The 26,253-nt window shown below is 45.6% G+C and overlaps 1 protein-coding gene across 1 annotated transcript in view; it reads right to left on the bottom strand.

Annotated features, from left to right (window-relative positions):
- Window positions 1-5,521: 5,521 nt before the first annotated feature.
- Window positions 5,522-26,253, bottom strand: part of LOC144136390 (methanethiol oxidase-like) — a 90,442-nt gene continuing 69,710 nt past the window's right edge. The window contains exons 10-11 of the mRNA XM_077668673.1: window positions 7,109-7,254; window positions 5,522-5,758 (exon numbers count right to left, since the gene is read on the bottom strand). Coding sequence (XP_077524799.1) covers window positions 5,596-5,758; window positions 7,109-7,254 — 309 coding nt within the window. The 3' untranslated portion in view covers window positions 5,522-5,595. The remainder of the gene's footprint in view (window positions 5,759-7,108; window positions 7,255-26,253) is intronic.

The raw sequence follows: 26,253 nt of genomic DNA, 5'->3' as shown, positions 1-26,253 counted from the left end.
CGTAGTGCTGCTGTTGAAATTATAAGCAAGCAAAAGATCCTTGGAGTGACGTTTTCGGCCGATATGACGTGAACACAACATATTGATTCATTACTGAAATTACTGTCATCAGCGTTGGGAGTGCTAGGCTGATGTCGCTATTACTTCTCTGAAGAAATAAAAGTGGACATTTTGTTATGGATTATTTACATCACACTTAAGCTACTGCTCACTTACTTGGCAAACAACCGCAATAAGAAATATGAGCGATCTTTCCCTTCCAGGCAAAAAAAAAAAAAACGTTCTTAGATATATGGCTGTAATGTATCGTACTACCATCCAACAGACAAACTTTTCTTGAAATACAAAATAATAAAGGCAAGAAACAATCTAGAATTTAGCCTAATGCATACTTTCTTTCTTGTAAATAGTAACCTGCAAACATTTATAAAGATTTCTACAAATTTAAGCAAAAAAGAAAGTGATGCTCGTACTCGCAGCTGTGACAAGCGGCTCGTACCATACAGACGCACTGAATACTATCGTCAATCCTTAAAATACCAACTTTTGTTTATACTTATTGAACATGAAAAGAAGGAAATAAGTTTTCAAACGTTTGCCTCAAAGAAATTTCGCGAATATTTTATAAACCTTCATATGCTCACGTTAAAGACCACGTTATTTTCTAGGAGTCAAGTAATTACTTTTGTGGCTTCATTTAGAATTTGTTATGAACACACCTTATACCATGTATCTTTTGAGTGCATTCATAGAGTAAAATTATGTTTTTGAAATACGCGTATACACGCGTTGCAAATGCTCGGTAGGGATAATTTACACTGAGGTCGTTTTTTTGTTAATTACCCCCTTAATGTTTGTGTCAACGTGGATTTGTTGGCATAGCCAGTGATCATCGTGCCAAATGTATCGTCTATTTGTTTGGTAAAATTTTAAACAACGTGAAATCATATTGCTGTTTGAAACAACTGCTGCCTGTATGGGCTTTAGGCACTTTTCAAGCTGCTAAAAAAACAGCTTTTTCGCCTGGATGTTCTGAACCTCGAGTTCAAAATAAATTAATTGAATTGAACTTACATATCTTGGAATCGGACAGTGTATTTTTTGCGGTATGCGATCTGATGGCCCCTCGTCCAATCACGTGGGCTCTCGTCCCAACGCGGCGCGGGAGATAGCGAAACGAACGGCCTCTTACCTCTACCAGATCGACAAGGTAGCAGACCTTTACAAGGGACAACAACGCATCCTGCTGGTCGCGGAAGGATTCTCCTCGACTGAGCATTGCCACAGCCCCGCACCCCTTACGGTCATGGCAACGCGGAAGTGCAGGACTTGTTCGCTGCCATCACGGTCCAAATCTAAGAGCGACCAGACCGCGAGTAATATCGCATCATAGGAATCGCGCACCTGCTGGGGCCAGCCGAGGTGGAACGCGAGGAATCCGCGGAGCCTTCAAGTGACAGCAGGTTTTCGCGGCAGTATGTAAATATTCCTGCTATCATTCGCTGTTATTCGACCTAATTAATACCCCCAGAACTCTGCAATTCCATCCGCTTTCAGCACTAGGACAACCCTCGTAACTTGGAATGGCCTGTATCGCCACCCGCAAACTTTACGCGAATGCTCTGCCTCCTCCTCCCCCCCCCCCCCCCCACCCCTCCCCAAGCTATTTTAGATGAGAAAGCCCTAATGAACATGACCTTTTTTTTAACGAAAACAATCCAAGAACTGCATGTTTCAGAGGGGAACATCCCCCACCCCCACCAAGCGAAATATTTTAGATTAAATAAGAAAATCATACTGAACGTCATTTTTTTTATGAACACAATTCAAGAACTACATGGGTCAGAGAGGAACCCCCCACCCCCGTATATGCTCCTTCGACAGTGCGCAGCGCATTGGGAGGGGGCTTCGAGCCGCATAGGGGGTTTGAACAACAAATAATCATCCAAAGCACCATCTGACTCGCCTAGCGTAAATATGCCGTCAGCCGCTTGCTAACAATGTTCATCGAGAACAGATGTGCATACAGAATTAACCTTGAATTAGTAAATTGGTACTCAGTTCCTGCGGCACAAAAACTGCAGGTGCAGGTACTGAAAGTGGCCTTGCTTTCGCCGGAATCGCTAATGCGAGCTACGGCAATCATTGACAACAACACCGGCGGTGCTATAAGTCTGATAAAGCAAAGCAAGGCGTGCACTTTGCTTCCTGTCTCACAGAGTAATACGGAGACCGCTCACCGTACATGTAGGCAGTGACAAATATGGATTATTCATTTCATTACTGAATCATACTTAGGGTGGCATTGTTCCTGTCCAAAGCCCGCAAAACGAAGAACAAGAGTCAAACTGCCTTTGAATTGTCCTTCTAGGCGCTGAAATATTTATACTCTCAGTAACACTCTTCGCGCCAGCGGAAGCCTCATCGTTCTTTATTTTTCGCCAGTGCAAACATTGTCATCTCTGTTGGCAGTAACGAAGTCTAGATGGACTGCTGTTCCTGGTTAGTGCTTAGCCGAATCCATTCAAGTTTGATACGGGAAATGGGTTCTTTCGGCAATCGCTGTCCACAGATGCGTACAGATTGGGCAGCGAAGGCGAGCCAAGAATTTATTTGGCTAAGGGCAGCACCGTCTTTGGTTTCTGGCCTCATACAATTCACTGCATGAGCTTGGATGCATAATACACAAGCCTCAAAGCTGCTGATTTCTAATTAAATGACCGCCGTAATACTTCCAGTTATGAGATTCTCAACGTGCTCCTGAGTCGTGATTTTAACCTCACAGAGCAGACTATATGCAAGCGAATCTCCCCTAGTGTTCTGAATAGTTTACTGAAGGATATTCGTCCACAGATGAAGTAATTATCAATGGTCAGATTGAATATGCGCAAACCAGACAATCACGAATGACGAGGTAAAAGAAAGTGCGAATGATGAGTTGCTGTTTTCTACTGAACTTTTTTTTGCAAAAACTTCGGCACTAATATTTTAACAGTGGTAAATTCTGCACGAGAACTGAGGCATTGAGTCAATTTCAAGAGCTTGTATGATCACGTTGCTGCTGCACGTAAACATAGCATAGTTTGTAGGTTTTCGTATACATCAAACAGGTGCACTGTGCCCTCCTAATCTTAAAAACTGAATTCCTCGCGTTCATCTTGACATCGTAGTATAAAACTGTAGTCCCTGAGACTCTCCGCGAACCAGCAAGAAGGTATTTTGCTGCATTTTAGCAAGGTATATTCACTTGCATGCATACATATCCTTTCTTCATTCTATTTAAGTTTTCATATTGTCACTGCAATCGTCAGCTCTCCTGTTGTTACATGCCAAAACTTCATATTCTAGGCATAATTCGAAAATGCTACCTTGCAAGGCTTATGTTACGCGTAATCAACTGAAACATCAGTCAGGTTTGTGGAGTACACAAGTGATACTAAGTTTACTTGCTACATTCATTTCGCTAGGCAGCCTTTTTTGTTTGTGTTGGACAGGTTAGAGTTGAAAGACGCGGTAAGGATTCTCAGATATCTTGCGGCGCATAACTCTAGCAGGAGAGGTAACACCTTAACTTGTTTTGCTTACACTTTTCTATGCGTGCCAGTTTACACTTAATGCTTATAGATACTTCTTACAGATTGCGTGCCACTGCCAGCTATACAGCGCGTTTCACCTAAGACTTTATTCAATTTTTAAAAATATTCTTTTTCAGTTAGAAGAGCGCTTTTTCGGCATAGCATTGACAGCTGTGTATTACATCAGAATAGAGCTAAGACATGCTATTTAGCAGGCTGGTTATCTAATATTGAATAGTTAACTTTTTAACTATTACTGTTAGGCTCCTTAATTATTAAGAGGCATGTAGTGCACCGTAAGTAATACCACTATCAGTTCTAGAATTTCAAAAACGTGATTACCCTCGGGCGCTGTGGCCGAGCACATTTTGGCTATTTCGACGAGCTACGTGCGCTGGAGAGGTTGCTTTGCCTGCAAGATTCTCGAGAGCTCATGTATTTTGGCGCGATGTAGCCACAATTTGTTGGGCCACAGCGCCGAGGGCAACAGAGTTTTCGAAATTCTGAAAGCTGATATGGATATTAATTATGGTGGGCTACACGCCCTTCAATACTTAGGAAGCCTAATAATAATAATAATAATAATAATAATAATAATAATAATAATAATAATAATAATAATAATAATAATAATAATAATAATAATAATAATAATAATAATAATAATAATAATAATAATAATATTAATAATAATAATAATAGTGGTAAAAACGTTAGCCATTCAATATTACTTAACCAGCCTGCTAGTTAGCACGTCCTAGCTTTGTTCTGATGTGCTGCACCATTGACAACGCTATGCCGAAAATAGCACCCTTCTAAATCAAAAAGCCTATTTTTAAAAATTGCCTAAAGTCTTAGGTGCAACACCCTGTATAGCGATGCCTGCCGCGCTAGTTATAGCCAGACATGCGAACTTCACGCTAGAAAGCTTCATTTTACGAACAAGCTCTTCAAAGCCCATCATCGGCGTCTTCCACAGTGTTCCAGAGCATCGTACACAATGAAGCATGCGCGATGATTTCTGCTTTGAAATCCTGTTTAATCAGCATGTTTTCTCTTGAAGACAGACTCCACCATCACCGCGCCATGCGGAAAGTGGAAACAATTTCTATCATCCTGAACAAGCACGACCGGCATCAAACATTTATTCCTAGCCTGCGTTCCTTTAAGCATTCAATCCTTTCCAAACTTTAATGATAAAGCTGTATTAAATGAAGAGTTCAATGAATATTTTTACGGTCAGGTATCATAATAAAAACGAAGAATTGCAGGAACTGACCAACCCAGAGACGATGGGATCGCTTTTTTGGAGCCTATACAGGCTCCTTGTTCACAAATTATTGTGATCAGGGAACCCGTACGGGCTCAGACATAACAATCCTATCGTCTTTGTCTTCATCAGTAACTGCGAATCTTCGTTTCTTGAAGCTAAATTGAAATGCATAGATTATCATAAGAATGTATTGTGCTCTGTTGTTTGCGTAGGGTACTTTTTGAAGCGAAAAGCTTCACTACGCTAGAGCAGTCTTCGGGTAGGCAGCACCACGACATTGAACGACCTTCAGCCCAAGCAAGGTTAGCCGTGTATGACCATATGTGGTACCGTTATGGTGTCGAACCCTCGACCCCTGACCGCGACTCATGACATTTAGTGGACCTTTGACTTTGGGTGACCTTTCGGTTGACCTTTGATCTTCAGAACATCCGGTGGGGTGATGTGAAGCCATGTGATGACATCCGATGGGGGTGTCGTAAGACCATGTGACACCGCGTCATAGCCACCTGGTCGTGTGGGTATATATAGAACGGCTGTCACGAGCGTGCAGCGGAGCTGCCTTTGACGAGCCTCAGACGCTTAGCAAGCGTGTTTGCTTTTCGCTGAATTCTAGGGTTACCTAAGTTAAGCCGCTGCCAATTTTTACTCTCCTTCTTTATGAAGTTGCTGACAAGCGATTGCTTGTATAAATAACAAATAGGACGTCGCCCAAGCTTCATGTTTTAATGTAGCCCAGCTGCAGTTTCATATCCAGATGTCGGATGTGGAGTCTCCGCCGGGAAGACGTATCTCGTGGCCGAGCGACGGCCCGTCGGGCTCTTCGCCGAAGTCCACGAGGAAACTCTGGTCGATGGACAGTCCTCCTTTCACTGTGTCGGCGTTCATGCGAATCACCATCCCGCCTTGCCTGCACCCGCAACACAAGTTAGGCAACGGTAAATTTCTGACTGCCCTTGCTCCGTCAGCGTCAATTCAGCATGAACTTAATCATTGAAAAATACACTCTTGCCGTACACTATGGAGGCTCTGTTATAACTTTCACGCTTCGAAACATCATCAGTGTTTTCCCGTTGTAAGACACACCGCAATTCTATATTAACTGCTTGAACCGGTGCTTGGCTGACACAGGAGGCTCAATATGTATAACTCAGCTTCTTTGAATTCCTTCAGTTATGAATTGTCAGGATAGGATGAAGTAACTATATTTCACCGAAACTCCTAACATTTTGTTCCTAAAACGTACTACGCTTGTACAATTGACACGCATAACGAGAGCGTAAGGACGTAACAGCTTTTCCTTATCCTTAATTAGTTTTCTAAACGCGCCTCTTACGGTAGCATTTTTACGCGTGTATGGTATGGAGAGAAAAAAAGGAATAATTCAAGCACTTTTTTTATGACATTGTCCTACATGTCAAATTCGGCATTCTTGTACAAAAATTTTGAATATTTCAATGTAGGAAAGGTATTGCTATGAAGATATTTAAGGCAATGGCATATTCCTCCGATGCGTAGCAAAATCTTTCTTTTAAAGTTTGTCCATCGCTCCCATCGAGTAGTTAAGACTGCCATAACATTTTTGACGGTAACAAGAACTTTAATAGTAAACAAATGCAAGCCCGCCGAAGAGAGATTTGTGGATGTATTGATTGTTATCGTAAGATCTCTAGATATGGGAAAAATTTGCGTTCATAAACTTTTTCCCATTGAAAAATGCTTTTGTCCCAAATTCCTGGGGTTATATTTTTCTCTGCCTCATCTCGTCTCTCCTTTTTTTTTTTGCCTGTTGCGTCTAGGTAACGCATTCAGGTCAATTTTTTTTTCCGATTGCCTGTGCATGTCGTTTTACGCAACGCACTTCAGTTCCACGCTCGTAATCACGAAGCCTGCAAAAAGTTGTCTCCACTCAGCGGGCTTAAGCAGGAAATAGAGAGCGGTGAGCATATTCTTGCGCTGATCCACCCACTCGAGCACACCCGGCGCAGAAATGCATTTATCTACGCTGGCGCTCACACACTTCTACTTCTTTTTTAAGTCGCACTACAACAACAGCAACAACAACTTGAGCTAAAAAGACGACCAAGGGAAGGTGGCATGCATCTCATTTGTTTATATCCCTTGTGCTGTCTGGAACAATGGAAGGGCGTCTTTCCGCATGAGGCGGCAGCTGCCGGCCTGTTCCAGCCGCCTTTCCCATGCTTTCGCACCATGCTCTCGTGCCGGATAATGTTGATTATATAGCGCTGCATCCACTCACTCCCACATCTCCGGGTAGAACTGCTTGTCCCAAGGGCCGTACAGGGTCGTGCTGGCGTACAGCCGCTTGCCGTCCAGACTCAGCTGCAGCATCTGGGCTGCTCCTCGGACGGGTTTGCCCTGTATGGTGCACCGGGCGGGCTGGCCCTGCGTTCATTGCAGAATGCAGCCGTATAAGCTTAGGGCGTTCGTCTGGATGTACGACAGTGGGCATTGCAGATGAGATGATCTCAACGAAGGGGCTGAAGACAGCAATGATTATTATGCTCCCATGAATAAAGATGATACTGCTGGTAATAATTACGCATTACATTAGTGTCCAAAAACCATTTACTGGCTCGAAAGAAGGCTACCGGAAAACTACAGCCTAAAGTAGTCCGGAATCCTCTCTAGTGTATGCGAGATTAGTACCAACAAGGCAAGACGAATAATGCTACAGCGAATGTCATTGCGGTGCCTCGACGCCTAGCTTAAAACTGGCGACAAAGTTAACACACTACCACGCCGCGCACAGGCGACTCAGCCCGTGGAGATGTATCCTTAGTTGCGCCACGGCGTTCGCACTTCCGCGTAGTGCCGGCTAATGTAGACATTTAGCATACCGAAAAATGTTCTTACGTAGACGCATGCCGGTTTACCGGACGTCCGCTGCCCAAGCGCACGTACACCGTCTGGCCGCGCCTCTACCACTCCGCGTGCGCAGCCGACGTTTAGCAGTAAGCAGGTTTCTCAACCCTATTCGTTTATAGTGACACGTGAAGCATCTACGCGGCTTCTACTTTCACTAAACGAAGCACGCAGAGCTCGTACAGATCCCTCACTGAAGGGAAGAACTCGACCGTTTTAATATAATCAACGCGTGCAACGCGAGCGTAATCGAAGACTAACAGCTTATCTCATTGGAAAGGTTTGCGGGCCGCATCACCTGGCCCGCACCACACCGCAGCTTTCGCAACTTGGCTTTATGCGCTTTGGGCAAAGTTTATTTTGTAGGCCTACTTCTAATTGCCCTAGCTTGCAGAGATTTCTTAAACATTTGTCCGCTCTTTTCCCCCTACCCGCTTCAGTTTTCACTGCATCTTCTCGCTTAGCACACAGCATGCGACGCTGTGTAATTTGTAGCTAACACCACGTCATAGCTGGGAGAAGGCGTATGTATAGCCAGGGTGGCTCTACACGGGTTTCCTCGAGCGAACTACGGCTAAGCGCCCGCGTTGAGAGCCGCTCGATTAATTGGGATTCACGAGAGACTCCGACGCTAATGGAAGCACGGCCTACTCCGCAAAGAGCAGTACGGGTTGGCGTAGTAAAATGGCGACCGTCGAGCCCGGGGGAAGAGAAGCGGAGAGAAATGTAGGGAGTGGTGGGACCTCGGGGAGCCATCCGTGCCCTCGCTTCGACGAGCACGACGTCGGCGCGACGACACACTCCTTCGCCTCATTGCACCAGGCAGAGACTGGGATGGGAGGGAAAGGTCAGTGATCTTTTTTTTGTGCGCGTTTGTCTCCTGTAATCTGAAAACACGCGCTCTGGGAGTCCTCATTCCGCAACACCACTACCACGATGATGGCATTCATCACGGACACATGCATTTTCGCAGCCACATAATTGTGGAAAGAGCTCAAGGGGGGAAGTGATGAAAAGCAAGGCATTAACATTAGCACAGATTTTGTGAGCGCGAAAGAACCTCTCTGCCGCGCTGTCTTCATTCTGCCTCAGCCAAGCCGTAGCAGCATTGTAGAGGCTAGAAGAGGCGTCGCCGCCTATAAAGACTGATCGCGTGAAACAACTTTTGAGATTCGCTGGTTCGTTGGCCGATCGCGACAGCCAGCGACGGCACATAGCCAGGCAGCCGACAATCATGAAACGCTCTAACATGCGAATAGTTTTGGGACTCCGACGCCTGATTACCGACGCGTCCGCTCTATCTTGCACAACGCTGCAAGGTATTAGTGAAACAGGATGCATTTTAACACTGCTGGGCCTCACTACGTCAAGGACAGTTAACCCCAACGGGACATTACGCGTACCTTCGCACGGCCCGCTAAGCGCGAAAATGTTTCGGAGCAATGATTCGTTACCGACCAAGGGCCGTTAACTTTTTTTTTTTCGTGCATTCTGCTTAGACAGATCGATGGAGCAAGCTTACTACCTTCGGATAAAGCAGAACTGGTTTTATGTCGGGCTCGTCTGTTGCGAAAGCGCAACAGATAAAATACCTCGCCGTACTCGGAGCACCAGAGATGATGTCTTCATTGTTGCAGCTCTTGGCGTCCCCAACTGTCGTATCTTCGCAACTGTGACCTTTTCGTGTCTGAAAGTTCTGACCGCTGCCTTTCTAGATGCTTTTGTCTTGTTGCGCTCATATTTAGGCCATTTCTATCGCCTTTTATCAAGGCAATGCAGACAGCGAATCGCACGCCAATAGTTTGCTTCGGTGCACCTAATTCTTTCTAATCTTTGTAGGCCTCCGGGCTTTTCGGCACAACCACTAGTTTTTTTAATCAATTTTCTTGAAACTATTAACAATAAATGCCTTTTTCTAGGAGAGGGAAGGGGGGGGGGGGACTTGAACCTTCCGGATATTGACTGGTCGGCTCGCGAACCAACGGATACAGTTCGAGAGAGCCTATATTCAACTTTTGTTTTACATGTCCAACATTCTGGGACAAAATTTTTTTTAATTAGAAAATACTAGTACACTGTTGCGGAAATACTGGAAGTAATGATTCATTAGCCAGTTGTCTACGCTTAGGTTATGTGATTAGGAGAACCTTCCAGTGATTGCTGAAAATGAAACTGAACTGAACTGGATGCTCCAGAGAAAAGAAAAAAAAAACACGACCGCAAGGAGAACGAAGGAAAACGAGGAAATGTATTGTTTACACCTGCAGGAAACGAAGTGCAATATACGCCCGCAAAAAACATGAACGACTCAAGGAATTAAAGAGCTACACAACGTAACCCCACAGTCTCAACCTACCAGAAGACACCTGCAACGCCTTCTGCGCGCCATTTCGTTCAGAGCTCTTAGTAATTAGTTGCGAACTTCTTATAAATCTTGTGCCAAAAAAAAAGGCGGTCTGATTGACTCAAATTTCAGGGGTGAACGAATTGTAGTGACATCCGCGATAAATAATGTAAATTGGATTAAACATGCAAACTTCGGGATTGTTAAAAAAACGCACCACAGACTGGCCAACAAAAGAACAGTGAAACAGATTGTGCATTAACAAACATTCATAGGTACAACAGTCAGAGAGAAGAATTAAGAGGAAAAAGAAGAAGAAAAAAGAAACACTTTGCAGGACGTAATGGCGACATATGGAGATAGCTTTTGTTGCTAGCTTCCAGGTGCCGTCGTAGCCCGCAAGCCCTCGGAAAGTGGCCGCTCGGACTAGTAAGTTTTTAAAGCTGAGAATCCTGACTGGTGTGATTTAAGAGCTCCGGTCTCGGCAGCTCATCCTTTCTTTGTGGATCAGAGATACCCAAGCGCATCGACAGAATTTTTACGTAACTCGTTCTTTGTGAGAAGGGAGACCTTAAATGCTTCCTCATCAGATGCGGAGGTCCTGGTCGCAGTGACCACTTAACCGCATAAGCTAGAACATGTAGTCGTTCAGCAAAGAGTAATGTGCACGAAGCTATTCTTCATAGAAAATAATAGTTTGCAGCGTGAAAGAAGACACTGCATGAACAATTGGAGAGCAGTGAGAGGACACAACCCCTGCTAATCTTGTCGGCCGTTAGTGCTACCTCATTTTACCATCTTTCTTAGGCTTTAACCGTTCGGTCCCTAACTGCCGGTGAGTTTTTCGCTAATCAGTGGTAGTATACGCTCTTAAAGTGCGGCCCCATGCAGCAACCACTCAAGAATGCTTGCCGTTTTTGGGGCAGATTTCATTACTATTATTACTCATATACGCAGCATCCTCCACCTAACGCTGCGCTCGCAGCGACTGTTTTCTGAAACGGAAAAAAAAAGAATGTCAAACCTGGTGGCTGAGGGCAGATCCGCAATGCAACGCTTTCTCGAGCATACGCCGGCGCTTTGGTAAGCGAAAACGAGATCATGCGATGACTGGAAAAACATTCTAGCTTTATTCCTCTCTCGCATTTTTTTGCCCTTCGTTCTGTATAGTTTCGTAATGTTCGCACTTATTCCACCGCCATCTACTGCTTTATAACTATTTTTTTTTATCCGATCCATAATTTATCAAGCACCAAACGGGCCAAAATCTAATTATCGGGCGCTCGGCGGCGGGTGATTCCGAAGAGGGAGGAGTTTCAACAACTGGTGCCGTGCCCAGCCGTAATGTGTTTAGTGCAGTTAGCGGCAGTCCGATTAAGCGCGCCTTTCCGAATGCTCACGCGCGGAAGGAAGACGTGCGGTCGTTACAACTGTACCCAGGCTAGCAGAACTTATTGCTAGGGACGACCGCCTGCTTGCATTAACGATTGCCGAGACCGCCGTGTTCCTCTGTTTCATTTGTTGCTTCTTCGATTCGGAGCAGATCAATGGGTCTGGCATCAGACTTCGGAAGCGCAGCACGTCGCGAGGGGAAAAAAAAAAAAACAAGTGAACATCGCGTCCACTGAGTGGAGAGGCTGAGGCCTGTAGTTAGCAGCAAAGTTCCAGCTCTTCTTCCTGTGCGCCATTTTTTACCACTCGAGAACTTTCAGCGGGGAGCTATCGAACCTGTCAGGCACGCTGGGCGTATGCTTCGCGCGCGATTTTTCAGAGGCTGTGAGAAGCGCGGTGGGTTCTATAAATGACCTGCTCACACTCCATGTAAGTATAAAAGGAAAGAGGATAAGCAGCTTTTATCAGGCGACACATTAGATGTGGATTTCGCCCTCACGAAGTTTAGCAGCAGTGGTTTCGTGTTTGTGTTATCATAGCCTCGCGGGGCTCACAAATAAAATATTCTGTAAAAGAAGAATAAGTTCGAACTTCTTAAATTTTCCACTTGACAAAGGTAAGTTTTTTTTTTCTTCTTTGCAGGTGATTTCAGAAGTCGCACCCTTTTTCACAAGTAGCTCTCGCAAGTTGCACCCACAAAACGACCCGCAAGTCATAAGTGACAACCTCCAAGAGACTATACTTTAGCACAGTAAAGGGCTAAAATAAAAGGAAATCGTTTTTGCTCTTAGCTTATATAAAAAGCACCTCCCTTGATCTAATAAAACAACCCAAGTTCTGTGCTGTTTATATATATATATATATATATATATATATATATATATATATATATATATATATATATATATATATATATATTATATATATATATATATATATATATATATATATATATATATATATATATATATACGCAGACAAGTAAAAGGAAATGAGGGGCCCGTTTGACAAATTTATGAAGGGAGCCAACAGTCACCGAAACCAAGGTGCATAGGGGAACGTTAATTTTTTTTAATATTTTTTTTAATGTGTTATGCTTATCAGTGGGATAATAATACTTAGATTAATAAATCGCTTAAAGAAAATTACTTATAAAGCAGCAGAAAAAACAACCATGCCGCCGGTGGGATCCGAACCCACGACCTCCGAATATCGCGTCCGGTGCTCTTACCAACTGAGCTACGGCGACGGCTGTCCAATCTGCTGCTCTCGTGGGAATTTATGTTTACTGGTGTAAGCGAGCCTTGAGAGTGTATATATATATATATATATATATATATATATATGTATATATATATATATATATATATATATATATATATATATATATATATATATATATATATATATATATATATATATATATATATATATATATATATATATATATATATATATATATATATATATATATATATATATATATATATATATATATTCAAAGAAGAGGTGCACGGTCTAGTGGCGGCACCCTAGCAAAAAGGTCACCGCATCAGATTAATTAGTGCCCGCTTCGAACGCAACGCAGGGAAGTGCTGGCGTTATCATAAAATCCGCTTTCCACGCTCGCTCTAAGAACTTCCGGAAGGACGGATTGGCCGCTAGTGTTGTTCGGGCCAGTCCATTGCCTGCAGCTGTTCGAGGCGTGTATAACCAGCTGACCTGGCTCTCTTTTGTTTTCTTTTTATTTGCAGCTGACGTCAGCATAAACTCTGCTGAAAGCAATTAACCAGTTTCGTTCGCGGGCCGTGTTTTACGCGTCAACAACAAACAATGAAACTACAATAGCATATTAGGCGCGACTGCAGTAGTACCGGTAAGCATACAGTTTTTTGCATCATGAACTATCTCGACGTGGAGATAATTATGATTCTGTTACTACAGTTTCTCGTCTGAAAGTGGAATCGCGCGTCTATGGAACATGTGCAAATGATAGCTTGCAATACACTTTTGTAACTACCCAGAGCTGGCCCACGCAACCATTAGGTCATTGTACAAATATATTTGTAATAATGAAGTAATTACTCATTAAGCATCCACCCAAGTGCAGCCATACGGCTACAAAGGAAAGCTATATAGCTTTCTCAGAAACTTCGCAGTTAAAGAACAATTCGTCCTGGTCCGGGGCTCGAACTTGAGACCAATGCTTCAGCGGAGCAGTCGCTCTACCAATTGAGCTAACCGGAACAGCAAGCTTATGGTAGGGCGAGAGCGAATTGATCAATAACTAGAAGTGGGAACAGTGTTGGTCAAATGTTTAGGGGAATCCCCCATGGTGGAGTATATAGATTTGTAATAAGGGAGCAATTACTCATTGGCATCCACGCAAGCCACCTTGGGGGATTCCCCTAAACATTTGACCTGCAAATATATTTATCCAGGGGAAACAGGCGTACTTTGCCTGTTTATGAATATGAACGAGGTAAAAAGTCAATAAAACCAAAATTATTACTGCGAAAGCCCTATTACGGCGGGTAATCCTCGAGCAAGATCTTGCGATGTTTGTAGGTTTGTGACTAGTAAAATAAATCAAATAACTATCCGCAACCAGGACTCTATTCCCCGGCGGAGCAAACAGATCAGCTCTCTGGCCACTGCGCGAGTACACTACGCTATAGCCGGTTTTTTTTTCTTTATTGCCTGTTGCGGCAAGTACAGAAACACCTCAAATATCGCGGATGGTTTGACGTCAAAACAGCCGAACACGCCTCGTGTTAAACTGCAACACAATCTCGCGCTGTATTGCACACCGTCATCTTCATCAAACAAAGCTACTATCAAACTAATATTCGCGCTTTGAGCAATGTGGCGGTAGTGACAGATAGATGTGCGCTGCATGCGTTGGCGTGGACAACTTTGTGGTAGGAGCGTAGGGCACTAGAGCAATACGCGTTGACGTTGGCAACATGGCTGTAGAAACGTCTCACTGGAGCACGGGCCGCCAGCAAGCATTGATTAAATCGGCACTGACGACGAAAAAGTTGAAGACGCGCATAACTGGCCCTATGGGTCAGTGGACACCTCAGTCGCGCTCTCAGGTACGTGCCGATGGTGTCTACCGGAAAAAATAAATTGTGCTTTCTCCAATATTTTATGCTTAGTAACGCTAAATCGAGATTTTGTTTTCATTTTGGTGCTGGTTGGGGTATGAAATTAGTCACGTAATTGTTCTGGCAAATTATGATTTCATAGAAGCAGAAGAAAAACTGGAGGGGAAACTAAAGCTGCGCCTTTAGGGTATGACGCCATAGTTTTGATGGGTTAATGCCCAAATACGCGGAATTCGTCATTCCTTACTTTACATTCGTATATCTTTGGGCGCCCTGATACCACTCCAGGTGCAGTGATGGAGCGGTTAAGCGACGCGCAGCTACCCTGCGATGGCACTGCCCTGATGAGGCTAGAGAAACATAGGTTGCTCTTCCCGAACAAAATGTCGCCACCGACCATTAATTCAACTGCCGCCGGCCACAGTGGGCAGTTTGATGACATTTCGGTGGGTAGGTTGTGATAACGCCACAAGGTCACGTGGCCTTGGTGGCCTACCTAGGTTGCTTCTATGAGGATTTCTTCGCGCACTTTTAGCTCCTGCTCAAAGAAGTCGACGGCGACAACGGATGCCAACTACGACGCCAGCTTTTCTGCGACACGGGCTAGTTTTCTGCGACACAGTGAGGTTGCCTATCTTGATCCAACGTAGTGCACGTGCCTTGTGGTTTTAATGTTTGGTTGTTGCCTGTTCGCTTATATTTGCCTGTTTTCTTTAGTAGAGTGTCAGCGCTTGTCCTGTGTTTTCTACCCTTGAAGTCCCCGTTTTCCGCGCTGTAATTTTTCAAATATGTATCACCAACTCGCCCGCCTTGCTGTCGTATTTTAGCTAACGCTATCGCGTTTAAAGATAGCGCCAGCGGTGGGATCTGAGCCCACGACCTCCGCATGTCGCGTGCAGTGGTCTGCCAACTCAGTTCTGTCTACACTTGTACTTTTTATTGTATTCGTGTTAAGTATACCCTGACCTTGAGAGTGTTCGGTCACCCTCAATCGTCTGTTCGTACAGCAAGTGGCACCTGCTGTACAACAGCTTGTATATTACTTCCCGGTCTTGTCTAGCGTCAACGGCGCTTCTCGGTAAGGGTCAGCAGGAATTAAAGACCCGGAATTTTGCGGCCAATGCGCGCACCTTTTAATGATTCGTTTCATCGCAAGCTGAAATCTCCGTACATCTATCACTGTGAACAATTAATTAGTTAATAATTACTGATAAATTGGTACTAACGGTACTGTAGAGTGCAGTAGCGCAGCGCTGCACAGACAATGCAGCTGACATTGCGCACGAGAGTCTATCCAGAAGTACAATGCAGCTTCAGTGCATCGCCTCGTTTTCGTCCCCTTTCCCTCTTGCAAAGGTTTCGGCGCTTTCTGCTCGTGCACAACCTCTCCGAAGCAGGGACCCGCTCCCACGCAGTTCCCGCCAAACACTAAACGATGGCGACGGCCGAAAGATGCCAGGACCACGCAGCACGCAATAGCTCTCCTGGCATCAGCACCGCAACCGCAGCACAGCCCCGTCGGCAGCTGCACGTGCTCATTAGCTGGACCTGAGCCCCATGGGAAGCAGGCAAAGTTGTCCCGTTTCTTTTCCCGTTTTCGTTGCATTTTTTTTTTGCCCAGGAAGGCAGGCTGCTGGGCACTGTCTCAGCAAGGAAGACAGTAAGCAAACCAGCCCTTCGTGCCATGCTTTCGTGCACAAAGCCTTAATTGTGTCCCCTCGGCCAGCTTTTGGGCGGTGCGCCGATTCATTCTCCTTGTGTTTCCTCATCCTGCATTTTGTTTCCTCGCTCTTTGCTTTCTTCCTTTCTCAAACCGAACAGGGCTTTCGGCAGCCCTCCTAAGTGCCCCCCCCCCCTTGCTCGTTTGCCGTAATCTCGGTAACCAGCAGGCCGTCCGAACTCACGAGCATATTCGCGGCAACCTCGTCGACGCCCCGACGCGTGCCTCCCTCTTAGACCCTCGGGGGAGCAAGTGCTCGAGCTAGAGCTGTGCGATATACACAGACGCTGACGTACGCCCTGTCTATACTACAGCGGACTTGCGGCTCTGAGCACCGAAATTGTTTCTCCGACAAACTCGCTAACTTTGCCACTTGGGACCTCACCCTCACTCTGGAGCTCTTCTGTGGCTCCTCCCGCGCCTTGCCACGAGATTGTCCTCGAATAGCCTTAGCCCCTCAACGCCTACCCCCCCCCCCCCTCTGCTGCGACTCCTCTAGGTCCTGTTTAGTTATGCCAAGATGATGAGATGTCGCAGCTACTTCACATTAACACAAACGTGCTTCGTTCCAGCAGAGCGAATTCGTACCGTATTCGCGGTTTCGGCGATGACGCAGTCGCGCGCTGAGCTGAACTAGACAGGCCTAGAAAGAAACAGATGCTGCATGAGCTTGAGTTTATCGATCCGCGTCACTGGTGAGTGGCGCATTTGAGTTGAAGCGGCTGTGGCGTTACTTTGCAGCTGCCGCCGGGCTCAGCACCTAAACCTCTCGCCCGTTCACTCCTTGTCTCAGTTCCGCATATTGCCCTAATACAGAGCAGAGCTTCAGTCCAGTTTTACACATCAATTTAGGCGAAACGAAGGAACTCATTTCTAAAGGAGGTGAAAGTGGTGCATTTTAATGATTATAATGCTTCTATTCTCTAAGTAGATTCTTGATCTGCGACTACGAGGATCGATATCCTAGGTAAAATTTGTACATGCGTTGTTCATAATTATAAAATGGTTCCTGCAAATGATTTACCGAGAAAAGTATAATTTGGTAGAATATTTAGAACAAAACAATAGTAAGCCGTCAGTGTGAAAGAGCTTGAAATGATAAAGCCCTCTACAATACACTACAGAATAGAGTAACATGAGTGACACTCAAAAATGTTCGGTCTTTTTCTCTGCCCTGTGTAACCCTGGCCAGCTCTGTCCTTCACTTTTCCTTCGGTGTCCTGCCCTACTCTGCCTGCTCTTCGTAGCTGTACCAAGCTTTAATAATTAATTTTGTTATATCTGCAGGATATTTTTCTCCTTGAGAAACTTGAGACTATCCTCAAATGCTTTCACATCAAAATTTCATGCCGATCATTTTTATCTTTCATGGATTATATTTTTTACTTTATTGACGATCCCTCCTATCCCTGCAGTCTTTTTCGCCTAAGCCCTCCCCGCAGATGTATGCCAGAAAACTGACAAAATCGGCATAATCTTCATTCTTTATTGAGCAGATTTATACCCCTCGTTTCGTAATGTAAAGAACGACTAAAAACTTACAGGGTGTTTACCAGGGTGTACGCAAGACTCAGCGACATATGTTGAGGTATTTTTATTTCACAAAATATTGAGGTAAAGAACTTCACAACGAAATGCACACAAGTATAGTTATAGAGCTCTCTGTTTAGCTTTCGACAATATACTAGATCTTAAACTAGCGCTCCTCTTCATTCCGTTGTTCCAGGCACGCGACACCATCTCTGCTGAGCGGCTGACGAGTTTCGCAGCATCCACCGCAGATGGTCCGTGCTACGTTCATCCGCTCTCGTCATACCCTTCTTCCTCCTCCCAAGGCGACCACAATCCGGATGGATGATTCCCGCGACCACACTCCGGATACGCATTTCTACGTACTCGCCGTACTCTCCTCCCTCGATGGTAGCCGCCCTCCAAGTGGTCCCCATGGCAACCACCCTCCAGCTATGCTGACTTCTACTACAGCTACTACAACGACGCGAAATCCAGGGAACGGGCCCTTAACAGCTTTAGCTGTAGAAGCTCACAGGACGGTTACCACTGTGTAAGGCGAGGTTCAGCGATAGCTGTCGAGGTTATTTTATTTCTCGATATATTGAGGTAAAGAATTTGAGAATGACATGCGTATATGTATAGATAAAGACCACTCTTTAGTTTTTCCCACATACTCATCCACATTCACCTTAGTTACTGTTTATCCTGCTGAGGAAATACATATTTCACACACATCGAAAGACTTCAGCGCCTTTAGAATCAAGCCACCAGGTTTATGTCATGCTGTTCATTCTAAAAACACTCTTTACCACTTTATCATAGGTTGCGCATACTTCCACTTCAACAATTATTCACTGTGAAATTATACGTCATTACGTGCAGGCTAAATAATCATCACACTCATATTGATGCCTTTACAGACCAGCTTGTAAATACTAACCCTACTAGGTTTCAACAGCGTAATAATCTTCTTTTGCCTAAAGTGAGGACTAACTATGAAAAAAGTTACTACAATATTTGACGGCATATCCTGTCGGAATTATTTAACATGGGAAATTAAAGCATCGTTTACTGTTCACTCATTTCATCATCGCATTAAATAGTATTTAATTCATTTGCTGTGTAGTTCACATGCCTAAACAGCAGTAACCCTTGTTTAGAGTTTCATTTTCTGTACATTGTTTCAAAGTTGTTACTGTATATACTTTTTGTCAAGTTTTTCACATAAAATATTGTTTCCGTCGTTTTTTTGTACGTTGTTTATTTACGCTAACTACAACCTTTATCTGTAAAGTTTCGAGATTGATTTATTTTCTTTTTTAGAAATGATTTCCCAAAACAAGTGTTGGTGCGTATGTGTAGCGCAATTTTTTCGCGCTCACCTGAGCTATTTATGTCAATTTCTGAGGAAGCAGCTAGATGGCACTACATGTAGAATAATACGTTTCACTAGTCGTCTGCACATTCCACTCTGAGTGAATTTGGAGAGATGGACGTCCACCTCGAACAGCGTGTAAGCACAAAATTCTGCGAGAAGCTTGGCAAGACAGCCACACAGACGTATGAGCTCCTTCGTGACGCTTACGGCAACGAGACATTATCGCGGGCACGAGTTTTCGAGTGGCACACGAGGTTCGTTTCAGGAAGAACGTCGGTGGAAGACGACACAAGGCAGGGGCGCCCTTAAACCTCACGGAATGAAAACAACGTGGCTCGGATCAGGGAAATCGTACAGCAAGACCGCACCATTACAGTCCGCATGCTATCAGATGATCTCGACATTAGTAAGACGACATGCCACCAAATTTTGTGTGAGAACTTGGGGAAACGAAGGCTGAATGCCAGACTTGTGCCGCACGCCCTCACACAGGACCAGAAAGACACGCGGGCATCACTGAGCGCTGACTTGGTCGCCGAGGCAGAGAAGGATGCTGCATTCGTCGACAGCATCATTGCTGAAGACGAAGCATGGTGTTTTCAATACGATCCTCAAACAAAGAGGCAGAGCGCCGAATGGCGGTATACAAGGTCTCCGGCGTCGAGAAAGGTGCGGCGACAGAAGACCAAAACAAAGACGATGCTGATAGTTTTTTTTTCGATGCCACAGGTGTCATACACCACGAGCTAGTCCCACAAGGGTAGGCGGTGAATCAGGAGTTTTATACCCGCGTGGTCCAACGCATGTGTGATGCACTGCGACGTCGTCGCCCTGACTAATGGGTATCTGGAAATTTAGAGTCTTCTCCACGATAACGCAATGCCGAACACTGCTCTCAGCGTGACAAAATTTCTCACCAAGCACAGCATTACTGTACTTCCCCATCCGCCATACTCGCCTGACCTCTCCCCATGCGATTTTTTCCTGTTTCCTCGTCTGAAGAGAGCCCTGAATGGTCACTGAATAGGAAGCGTGGAGGCCAATCAAGACGCCACGGCAAAGGAGCTGACAGCCCTGCCAAAAGAAGCGTTTTCCAACTATTTCCAAGACCTCAAGAAGCGTTAGAAGCCCTGTATAGACTGCAAGGGAGACTATTTCGAACGGGTGCTGCACAAATGATTTCAATGTTAAACGAATTTTTCTTAATTAACTCAGTCTCTGAACTTTTCGGACAAAGGTTGTACTTGATACACTGCCTTCTATTGTACGCGAATTTATCCCACTTGCTTTGCTCTAGAAGGTCCTTCCGACAGTCGTGTACTATGGGACCTCCTCCTGTACTGATTTTATTGTATTCACTATTACAGTGTGCGTTACTCAATAAACTTGAAACTTGAAACTAGCACTCCTCTCCAGTCGGTCGCTCCAAGCGCGCAGCGCCACCGTCGCTGAGTCTCTCCTCGGTCGGCGCGTTTCGCAGCGGCCGGTGCAGACATAGCTGGCCACATTCCTCCGCTTTCGGCATACTCTCCTCCTTCTGTGGTAAACTTCTTCCTCTGCTTCCACGTAAAACATTGTTTAAGACCGATGTACATAGGCAATAAGAATGAACTGCAATGGCCTGCTCATGAGCAGATTTGAGAGCGTCCTCTACACACAATATGCATGCGTGGGTGGTTGCGTGGGCGAGTGAGTTAGTGAGTGAGTAAGTGAGTGAGTGAGTAAGTAAGTAAGTAAGTAAGTAAGTAAGTAAGTGAGTGAGTGAGTGAGTGAGTGAGTGAGTGAGTGAGTGAGTGAGTGAGTGAGTGAGTGAGTGAGTGAGTGAGTGAGTGAGTGAGTGAGTGAGTGAGTGAGTGAGTGAGTGAGTGAGTGAGTGAGTGAGTGAGTGAGTGAGTGAGTGAGTGAGTGAGTGAGTGAGTGAGTGAGTGAGTTGCGCATATGGAACTTTCCATCTCCCAATCCCTGCGAGAGCTGTTAGTAAATCCTGCGCTAAGCCTGCTTCGAAATATGCTAACTGCAGTGATTCTGAGCTATGCGCCGAGAAGAAAATATATCCCGGAGAGTTCGCGTAAGCCTCACGTTAGGCCAAGCTCGGCAACAAATCTGATAAGTGGCAGCCTAGTGTGTTTAACACACATTTCTCTAGCTTCATAATCGCTCGTTTCGCACATTTTTGGGACCTTTTATTGAAGAGCTAGGCGTCATGCCTGACGCCTTCAATCCGTATTTATTGCACGCTCCTAGAATGCGCCATTCACCCGACGGTGACAAAAGAAGAAGAGGAGTGACACAGCTATATTTTACGAATAAAAGGCAAGTCGGTACTCCGTCTATCGAAACTGGGAAGGGGTAAAGAAAGAAGGGACAGAGTGGAGAATAGCCAGACCCAGAGGGAGTCGTAAGAGCAAAGACGATTAACAGCCAAAGCTAGTTGCCATGGGGAGAAAGAGAAGTGCTGGCCCCAAAGAGCCTGCTTCCAAGAAGATCGCCTGTTTTCGATCAAACCAGAACGTGTCCGCACCCGTTCGGCAATTAGTTGCACGCCCCGATTTAATCTTTCGTAAAATGGTTTTCACCTGAAAGCCCTGGTCCTTGTCGTTCAGTCGAAAGAGGACGAAACAAGGGCAGACACTCACGGCTGCTGCGCGGGTGGTTTCTATGGCAACGCCGCGCCGGGTGCAAAGGGCCTTGGCCGTTCGCTTTTGTGCCGGATTCTGCGGCTTTTATCGCTGGCTTGCAAACAGTGCGCAAAAGTTTTTCCTATTGTTTACTGCTTACGCACTTTTTTCTCAGTGAAGCTATGCACCACTCCTCTTCATCCTTACAATGTTGCTTTGCGCATAGGCTTTTGTGTGCAAAACAACATTGTAAGGATGAAGAGGAGTGGTGCATAGTTTCACTGATCAAACAGTGCGTAAGCAGTAAACAGTATGCAAAACTTTTGCGGACTGTTTGCAAGCCAGCGATAAAAGCCGCAGAATCCGACACAAAAGCGAACGGCCAAGACCTTTTGATCTACACGGCGTTTTGAGAGCCCTACACGGCTTCGCGGGCACGGTCCAGCAGCTGGTTGCAGCCCTCACCAGCAAGAACCTCTGTACAGTGAAATACAACGAACCAGTACGCAATTATGAGGGTATGGACAATCCGGACCTGGATAGAGAGTTCGAAGTCGAGGAAATAGAGGCGGCGCTTATGGCCATGAGGTGGGGCACAGCACCAGGGAACGACAGGGTGACGGTGGGATTGCTTGTCAATCTCAATCGGCAAGCGCTTGAACATCTCACGCAGTTCCTCAGAGAGTGCCGGAAAAGTGGAAAGTTACCCAGGGCGTGGAAGACGGTAGATGCCAGCTTTATTCCCAAGCCTGGAAAGGAGGTGAACATCAATAACCTCAGACCAATCTCGCTTACGTTGTGCGTCGGGAAACTAATGGAGAAGGCGGTACAAGTGCGGCTTTCGACATATACAGGAGACCAAGATATCATACCTCACACAATGTTTGAGTTTAGGGCACACTTGTCAACCCAGGACGTGTTGCTGCAGCTGAAGATGGAGGTTATCAATCCCCCGCGCAAACGCAACAGTAGGGCCATACTGGCACTAGATCTTAATGGGGCTTTGGACAACGTGATGCACTCCAAGATTCTGGAAAATCTACAGGGTACTCAGTGCGGAAAGCGTGCCTTTAATTACATCAAGGCTTTCTTGCAAGATAGGCAAGCGCTCATTAAGATTGGTGCCACGTAGTCTGAGCCGATACCCATGGGCGCCAAGGGGACGCCTCGGGGAGCGGTCCTTTCTCCCCTGCTCTTCAACGTTGCCCTCATGCACCTTCCGGAACAACTTAATGCCATAAGGGGTATCTGCCGCGCCCTCTACGCGGATGACATAACCATATGGGCAACGGAGGAAAACTTGGGACAGATGGAGGAGGCCCCCCAAGAGGCTCCCACTACGGTTCAAAAGTATGCAGAAGAATGCGGACTGCGCTTTTCCCCGGACAGGTCGGAGCTCCTCGTCCTGCGCGGGAAGGGGGATATTGCACCGCTGAAAATATCGGTCCACGATGCACCTATTCCCGAGGTGGAAACAAAACGGATTTTATGGCTGCTTATTAACAACAAGGGTGCGAACGCAGCAGCGATCACCAAGCTCCGAACGGTGTGCGAGCAAGTCATCCGTATGATATCTCGGATCACAATCAAGAAGAGCGGTATGCAAGAACAGGATACCCTTAGGCTAATACAGGCATTTATAATCTGCAGGATATTGTACGTGGCCCCGTACCTTCGTATGAGGAAGATCGATCTAAACCACCTGGACGTTATCATTCGAACGGCTTATAAGAAGGAACTCAGGCTACGCATAAAAGCATCTGCGGAGCCTCTGCTAAAACTGAGGATACACAATACGGCTGATGAATTTATTAGCGCCCATCTTGCAAGCCAGGTAATGTGACTGGCCACCGCTAAGACAGGCCGCAGGGTCTTAGAAGATTTAAACATTAGCTTTCCGCAACAAGTGGCTGGGATACAAGATATAAATAAAGAGTGGAAAAGCAAATTCCTTCCGCTTCCGCTTCCCAAAAACATGCACCCGGAGCGTCATCATGCTAGACTAGTGGCGAGGAGCAAGAAGATGAACGAGTGCTATTCAAGAGAAGGAGGAGCCTTCTTCGTGGACGCTGCGGGTCCTGGAGAGGGGATATCAACAATATCAGTGGTGCACCAAATGTAGGTCGTGGACGGGCTTTCAATTCGTAACGGTGATACACAAGCTATGGAGGAAGTAGCGACAGCCCTAGCCGCAACGCACTCCGCGTCAAAATACATAGTTACAGACTCCCAGGCGGCTTATAGATACTTGGCAGAATCACGCCTCCAGCCTGCAAAGTTCGGAGTCAATGTAGGACGACTTCAGCTGCACGGAAGGAGCCAGGTACCAGGTCACCAGGAAGTTGAAGGAAACGAGCGCGCACATGCTTCGGCCCGAGCTTTTCTTCCCCGGAATCCTTCTACGTCCTCCCTTACTGATTCAGGCTCCCCCTCTCCTTTAACAACATATTCAGAAATATTACAGCATTTGCGCCGTGAAAGGCAGACGCTCCCGAGGCCACTCGGGACACCCCCTAGGGTCTCAGTAAATCAGAAGACTGTCACCTTCGAAGGCTACAAACTATGCCGTTTAATAATTCAGCTACGCTTCACGCTATAGAGCCCGAGTCCTTTCCTGCAAAGTGCTAATTTTGTGGCCAGAAGACATACTTATACCATATGGTATGGTCTTGTCAGGAAAAGAGCAGTATTGACATAATAAATCAGCCAACATGGAACAACGAGCCCTTGTCGCCAGAACACGGGCAGCGGTTTTTACCAACGTTGTCCGAAACTAGGAACCCGATCAGCCTTCCCTTAATCTAAGTCATTCTGGCTTTAAATAAACGTCTTCATCATCATCATAGGCTTTTGTCGTCGTTTTTCAGCTTCTTTTTCCTCTAGTGGGCAAAAGCTAATAGGTCGTAAGTCAGTTTTCAAATAGTACGATTTCCTGCAAGTTTATGCTCTATAATTTTAGCGCACGGAGACCTTAATGAGCGAAAAATTGAATATTGATCTTCGTTGGCAGACGACCCTCATTCGTCTGCACAAGTTCGTAATTTTTCGACCTTAATGTCTGCGATTTCGTTAGCTTTGTCAACTGCTGTCTCTAATTCACCCGTATTTCGTTCCTTTCTTTTCCTGATAATCGATTTTTCTTTTTCCATTGCGATTTTTGTCATTTCTTTTTTCCATTAATAACGTACCAGATGGCACGCAGACTACACCTTCTTCTTTGAGACCTCTCCTTCTCTTGACTGGAGCACAGGTTGGGTTCCAAAGGCGCTCTAAAGGATTTTTTGCACAACCTCATATCGGTTGAGCTTTTGCAATTTTCAGCGCGTCATAAATAATTCATGAATGGATGCTTATTACTGTGTGTTTTTTTAGAAACCACCATTTGTTTCTTCTGCTCTCAATCACTACCAGTAAATTTACCTCTCTGGGCTTCACCACTGTTTTGTCCGCGAAGATTTTCTTCCTTTTTAACTCCCTCTTCAATCGCAAGGCGAGACCCAGGGCTCGTATTGTTAGCCCACAGCTGAGCTACAGTTAAAACTGTGCTGTGAACTACAATTAAAGCTACTAACCACATCAAAGCAGACGACCTTACACACCAAGACCCAATTACAAATGCCTCCCCCACTTGTATCCATTTTGATGTCCGTTCAACTCTTTCCATCTTGTCATTCCCCAAAAAGGAGAAGTACACGTGCCCTGATTCTTTCATGCTCTTAACCCTTCCTACATAACATAATGATATGGGAGGAGGTATCCGTTAGAAGGATAAAGGCTAGAACAGCCTTGCCCTGGCAATTATGTGCCGATGGGGCTCTTAAGAAGATTCAGTGCCTAGCACGCATTCCGAATGTTCCTAAGGCCGCTGAGGTGGATCTTCCTGACCTTTTATGGACGTGTCCAGGAACGCAGGACTTAAGATCAAGACGATTACTGGAAAATGGCGCTACGTCAGCATAGGAGGAACACGTGTCTGTGTGGCTAACTGACAGCGCAAAGAGCCGGAGCCCGTTCAGGTTTCTAAAAGAGAATAGCCTCCATGGCCTACTCTAACTTATTGACAGCCTCTTCTTATGCCACATGCCATGCCCTCAAAAAAAAAAATACAGCTGGACAGCAGCAGAGAAAAACCCGCTGACTCAGCTGAAGGTGCAAAAATAAATCATACATTTCCTGCCAACTTGAAACAAAGATGTACGCAGCGCAGAGCACGTACGCGAGAGCAACCCGCATTTCTCGGCTCCTGTGCACATGCCTCCAGGCTCCGAGCAAATGAACATTCGCCTGGCATTCGGGATCCGGGATCTGTTGGCGAGCAGCTGAACCCTACTTTCAGCGGAAAGACTGCTTGCCAAACCTGCTCTCGCAGCAGATGAAGGCGTCAGTGCCTGGTATTGGAAGTCATGGCTTTTCTTTTGCTTTGCCACAGCTTCGACCTGTAAAAA

The sequence above is a fragment of the Amblyomma americanum genome, chromosome 6 (genome assembly GCF_052857255.1).
Source record: "Amblyomma americanum isolate KBUSLIRL-KWMA chromosome 6, ASM5285725v1, whole genome shotgun sequence".
Taxonomy (NCBI): domain Eukaryota; kingdom Metazoa; phylum Arthropoda; class Arachnida; order Ixodida; family Ixodidae; genus Amblyomma; species Amblyomma americanum.
The sequence above is the reverse complement of the archived record's forward strand: the minus strand, read 5'-3'. Positions and strand labels throughout refer to the sequence as shown.